The sequence below is a fragment of the Microtus oregoni genome, unplaced genomic scaffold (assembly GCF_018167655.1).
Source record: "Microtus oregoni isolate MIOR12 unplaced genomic scaffold, Mior012 000000F_ref0000247, whole genome shotgun sequence".
Classification (NCBI taxonomy): domain Eukaryota; kingdom Metazoa; phylum Chordata; class Mammalia; order Rodentia; family Cricetidae; genus Microtus; species Microtus oregoni.
The window spans coordinates 61912501-61918747 of NW_024543059.1; the positions used below are offsets into that span (position 1 = coordinate 61912501).

Below are 6247 nucleotides of genomic sequence, written 5' to 3' on the forward strand. Positions count from 1 at the left end.
TCGCTTAGGTTTATGGGGCAACTTAAAATGTTTTCTTTATTTAGTAAGTGTTAATTACATGAGATTGTGCAGTTTTACAGAGTTTCCTAGTAGGGGAGGGATACAGAATAGCTATTTAAGAATCAGAATCTTATGTTTTTTTTTATTGCAGATTAGCCAGTTACCTCACCTGGTGTGTAGAGTCTTCTTTAAGCTCTGCCAGCACCCGGAAGGGCTTACAAGTTTTATAACTTCAAGTTTAATGAAGTCAGTCTATAGGACATCGCTGAGGGCAGTGAATGGGCAACACCAATATTTTGCGAAACTCACTTTGAACTTGAGGCCAGGTTATTTATAATTACAGAAGTTCCCCCAAATAAAATGGTGGATCCCATGCCACCTCTTAATGTAAAAGCTTTACACTCACCCAGTGTGTGTCTTAACTGGCTATGTTGCTGGCTTAATGCTATCTCCAGATTTAGTAAATTATTTTTTTAAAAAAAAGTATTACAGCTTATTCCAACATGCTTGGTGAGAAGCAAGAGTAAGGAGGTGGGAGGGGTGTTAGGTTGTGAAGATGGAGCCCAGACAGTGACCATGCTAGGACTAAGAGCAGAGGGCACTTTGGCATGTGAGCAGGACCCCAGTAGCTCCTCACTGAGTATAAGAAGACGCCAATGATGGGGAGGTGGCTGCTTTCCACGCTTTGGTCGGGATGGGAGCTGTAAGGGTGTTCATATTGGAACGCAAAATATGGTGTAGGCAATGAAGGAGAATCTGCTAGCGTATATTTTCTTAATGTTGGAAGGTGCCTCCCTCCTAAAACAGAGGGAGACAAGTGGCCTTCAAAAATTAATTGCACATAAAAGACATAAGGAAATAAAACTTAGGGAGATGATCGTGCCGGGCACTGGTGAGGCTCTGGGTTTTGGGGGCGGGGGGGCGGTTAATTGAGCACCTTTCCCTGTTGGCATGAGCGTCTCCCATTTTTTTCCTTGGTGTTCTCCTCCCCGTGAGCACAGTCAGTTCACAAGGCAGTTTCCGTCAATAAAGGTTGTGGGCAAGCTGAGTGTGGGCCGGAGAGGTTTTAACAAGAGGGCAAGAGGGAAGACCTAATGAAAACACGCTTCCTAGGGGAACACAAGCTACCTTTTGGAGAAAGCTCTAAAGTGATTTCCCCCAAACCCTGTGGCGTTTCCTTTCTATGGGAGATGAGATGAGGAGAAATGACAAATAGTTCCATTTTATTATTTTCTTTTCTCTCCTTCTCCGTGTTTGGGAGTGGGAAAAAATTGGATACTTATTTTGGCCATTTTCTTTCCATTCACAGAACCAATCACATGTGAGCGCAGGGTGCATAGTAAATACAGTTAGCCTCTGTCTTAAACACGATGAGTTGAGGACTCCTCTGGCCCTTGACATGCAGTTCAGGTGGCCCCTTGTATGGGAAGCATCAGCCCCATCCTCTGACCCCTTTAAACGTTTGCTCTGAAATGTGCTATTCAGTTACCGGGGTTGCGGCCCTGGCTTTTGTATGTTCTGAGGAATATAAGTTTAAGCTTTTCAACTGAAATCTCATATTGCCTGAAGTCTGGGTCCAGTGACGTTTGAAGACCGTCACAGTTTGATGACTTCTGCTATTTGGAGGAGGCTTGGCCAGTCCCAAAACTACAGTGCTTTCTAGAATATTAGAAAAATTAGAAATCGGGACTCGTTTTATTCCCCTATATGGGTAGATTTCTGCCTGCTCTGGAATTTTTTTCTTCCGTTCAGAGGTGTGAGGGGACCTTCTAGAATATTCTCTGCTTGAGTTGAAGGGAGAATTAGCAAAGCTTTCTGGGTTGCGTATCTCTTCACGTTTCCCCACAGTTCCATAATTGGTGTTGTGTGCGTCCATCGTAGAGGACATTTGATGCTCATTTATTAAATATGCTTGCTGGCTGCTGGCGCATCTTTGTTCTGGACAGACAAATTACCTTTCTTACACCGAGCTTCCACTCTGGGGAATTGAGTCTCTACCGGTTTAATTAGCTTGGAAGTGGGGGTTGGAGACTCAGGCCTTCCGTAAGTTAGGGGAAGGGTGAAGGCAAGAACTTCCTGAGGTGCTCCAAATGTCATTTTCAAAAAACCGTCAAAACCTAGTAGACATTATTCCGTTTGGATAATTGCAAGCAGACTCTGTTTGGCGGCTGTGCGCTGCTGTCTGTAACTTCAGATGCTGGAGTTAAGCGTCACATGGGTCCGTGTTCTTCAGTTCATCTTGGGTCATTAGCATGGCACATGTATTGATTTCTATGCCTGTAATATTTATGTAACATTTACATGACCAAGGTAGGAAACTGGGAAAACAACATACCTTGTACATTTGAACATTGACTATGTCACACACGCATGCCCTAGAGGGAGAAGCCAGTGTGGGTTAAGAGGTGTTTGTTACGTGAAGACTACAATAATAATGCCATCTCATCCATACTAAGGGACACCTTTGTTACCCCTTCTTTAAAGAGGAGGAAACTGAGCCAGTTTAAGTCTCTTGCCACAGGTGACACAATTGAGCCCATACAACCCAAAGCTTCTTAGGGACCTTGCTCTGAATGGCCCTGCGGCTATTTTAAAAGTCCAAGACCCCCCCCCCCCCCCATGAGGCGAGGCCTTCTGATCAATTCCCTTTGGAGAGGAATTCGCTCTGCCAGGGTTCAAGGACGTTAGCCTACACCTGAAGCTTCTCCGAGCCCATGTGCCATCTTACACGCTCTGCTAGTGAAACCCGTTCTGCTCCGGAACAAGGCGCACGGAGAGCCTCCATCAGGTCACAGTTGGAAAGTAATCGAACGAAAGACGATTAGTGACCACAGAGACAGTCCAAGCTGTGCGGTTAAGAGTCGAACACCTCTCCTCCGGTTTAGCGTTTTTTTTTGGCTAAGATGCCCGTTTCTATTTCTTGCAGGTCTGCTGAAAGGTCAGAGTGATGCAGAGTGCGTGCCTTCATCTCAGATTCTGTTCATCGCAGGTGGATCCCATGTGTCTTCAGTAGACAAGTCACCTTTGTAGCCAGCACCAGTGCCAGCTCCATGCCATCGCACCTTCTTTAGGCTTGAGTGCCCTTCCTGCATTTATTGGTGTATTAAAATGACTGAATATGGACATTAAGGACTCCATGAACCCGGGCTAATGGGAGACGGTAGCGGAAATGAAAAAAGATCCATGGAAGGACATCTTGGGGTGGGGGGGAGGGTGCTTGGGGGGAGGGAAATGACTAATGAAGCTAATTAAAAGAAGCATTGAAATCTGCTTTCTTCCCTCATTAACAATTAGCAGGGCACCGGCCAGAGTTTGTACCCTGTGTTTTACCTTAACAACATTCTGTTTGCTCTTTGTATATTTAAGTGTTGTAAGAAATGTGTTTCAATCAAACTGAACATGAGTTAAAGAAAAAGAGAGATGTGGCTTTTGTGATATTATATCACGAACACTTTTATTGTATCTCTGTAAAATACAATGTATGTATGCATGTGAGTGGTCTCGTCCTGATGTTGCTCCTCCCATGGCAAAGGTTAACAAAAGAAAAGAAAAAAATACAAAAAAAAGAAAAAAAGAAAAAAAAAAGAATCAGGCTCATAGCCGGTACTATGTAGAAAATTCCCCCAACTTCTAATTTGCTGAATGAAGAAAAAAAAAAATCTTTTATTTGTGATATTTTCAGAGACATTTGCTCTAGTATGGTGTATTTAAATAATAAAAACTGAAAAGAAAAATATGCAACAGAGTTTGGGTTTAAACACTGCTTTTTCCTCTTATGTATTTTGGAAAAATTTGTGATATTTTTGTTGTTGTTGTCTATAACAGACATTTAAATTTGGGGGTGAGGGTGGAGTTGATAACTGTATTTAGCTCCAAGCTAATAAAGTCGTCCTCAGATTATTTAACCATGCCATTTTAAGTTGAGAATGTCGTGGTAACAGCGGCACATGGCACCGGAGTCTTCGGGGTGACTCCGTGACCACTAGTTGGCTGTTTGAACTTTGCTCTCAGTGGGAAAGCCTTGGGTGTTGGGCACAGGCGCGCGAATGACTCCAGTACAGCCATCTTCTCGCTGTCAGGTTTTGTAGCTTGTGAAGGCAGTCTAGAGCCCTGTGTGTGTAACCTGAAGTCCCTTTAGTTGAGGGACTCTGGAGGGCACGCTGGTGATGGCAGTCTTGGGTGGACAAGGCAGCGTTGTCTGGTGAGCCCTGGGACTGCTGGCCCGCTGGAGCCTTGTTGCTTTTGAGCTTCTGATGCCTTTTCCTTGTGTTTACTGCGGGAGGATTCAGCTCTCTTGAGGTAGTTGCTGGCTCCTAGTTGCTAATCGGTCTCCCCTACAGTGCCTGCAGTGTCCACAGAGGTTCCTATGGAAGGTGTGGGGTCCGCTGCTTCAGTAGCTGCCCTGTTCCTACTGGACCTAGCAAAAGCCAAATGGGCCTGGATGCCAGAGTGGCCCTGTGGCTAACGGTTACATGAAGGCAGACCTCAGCTGCAGCTCACAGGCTGCTGACACCTGGGCTTTCATGCTGCTGAGGCTGTTTTCCAAAAATAGTGTTTTATTTTGTTGGAGCAAAGCTCCTGATGAAGACCCTGCTAACTTTCTGCTTCCAAAGATCCCAAGTCAGGTGGGCAAGTTGGTTGTTGAAACGGCAGACCTCCTGTATAAGAATTTAAAGGCACACTATTATTAAAGTGAATCATTTGCCTATGTTTTATAATGTCTTATAAAAGTTTTATAAAAAGAAAATGCAAGGAGAATAACATGGTAAATACATGTGTGTACACCACACACACACACACAAGGTGGATCCCTGGAGAATGTCTCTAAAGTTGTTCTGATTTGAACTACTCCCTCCCCCTTTCCCCTTAAGATACTTTCTGAAAGGATTCCGCCCGTTCCAGTGGGAAGGGGGAAGGTGTTCAGAGGAGCGCAGACATCTCTGTTTTTAGTGAAAGCATTCGTGTCACAGGTGGTGTGGAAATTCAAAGGACGTGGCTAATAACTTCTAGTAATACAGTATGGCGTTCGGTGATGGGGAGGGCAAAGGTCAGTCCCGCCTTTTAAATGAACTATTATATAGCTGGCTCCTCAAGCCGGTGGCGTGTTTCCTAACGAGCTCCTAAAAGCATTTCTTAAGTTGCAGACCTATAAGATTACAAATGTCACTCATGCTAGTGTAATCCACATGCAAGTGCTGCAGCCGTCTCTTTGATGTGCTAAATTGGAGAGGGACTAATGGGGCTATGAATATACAATAGAACATATTTAAGCAGTAGTCTTGCTTTAGGTAAAACACTTTCTCGAAACCAGAGGCATTTCAAACAATAAAACCCGACTCTAATGGAGATGCTCGATGTGGATAGACAGCTACTAAAAACACTCGGGTTTATCCTGATATGAGCAGCGGTTGTGTGCAGTTCCTCCCCCAACCCCAGCGTTCCTTTGGGAGAAAAAGACCCCTGGGCTTACCCACCTTTCTTCCACTGCATTTGTGATGTGGGTGTGTGTTCTTCTGAAAGGCCTCACATGAACCCAGCAAGACAGGCCCCGGTCCTTACGAGCATGCACAATAAAAATAAAAGCAAACATTACCGAGCCTCGCTGAACTCCTGATAAAAAATTATGTTTATGATACATACAAATGTCTCAATCATGCAAATTGTCACCCTTGCTAATGGAACAATTCTGTGTGAAGATTGTCCTCCAAAGGGGTTGAACGTTGCGATGCATTTTTTTTTTTTTTTTTTTTTTTTTTTTACCTATTTGTCTGCCTGGACTTCCACATCCTGCAAAGCCCAGGAACCTGAAGACATTCCAAACCAAATCATTCCCCACGAGGAACTACTTCCAGCTCTTCTTGATTTATTAGGAAATAGTTTCAGCCGGACTGTTGTATCGTATACCACAAAGTGAGGAGACTGTGGCCTGGAAACGGAGCCTGTGAAATTACCAGCCTCTTAATATTAACAATATTTAAATTCTTTCTGCTGCTCTTATTCACACTGATATTTGAAACAACTAATCATCTAAAATGAAGCTCTTAAATTAAATGCCTTTAAATGTCAATATAGTAAGATTCTCATGTGCAGTACTGGTTACATAAAATATTTCTTAGGGTCAATAAATTATGGAACAAACAGTGAACCCAAGAGCTATCTATCAAGAGCAGAGTGAAGAGTTTCCATAGAACTTAAAGAAGTGTTCTGAATTAAAAATGGTTGCCCAAAGAGACTTTCAGGGGCAGGG

At 43.8% G+C, this 6247-nt stretch overlaps 1 protein-coding gene across 2 annotated transcripts in view; it reads left to right on the forward strand.

The window, feature by feature from the left end:
- The window catches only part of Lmo4 (LIM domain only 4), a 16416-nt gene extending 12680 nt beyond the window's left edge, over window positions 1–3736 (forward strand). For both annotated transcript variants that reach the window (XM_041649605.1, XM_041649615.1), the window contains exon 5: window positions 2927–3736. In XM_041649605.1, the coding sequence (XP_041505539.1) occupies window positions 2927–2935 (9 nt within the window). In that variant the 3' untranslated portion in view covers window positions 2936–3736. The remainder of the gene's footprint in view (window positions 1–2926) is intronic.
- The last annotated feature ends 2511 nt before the right edge of the window (window positions 3737–6247 follow it).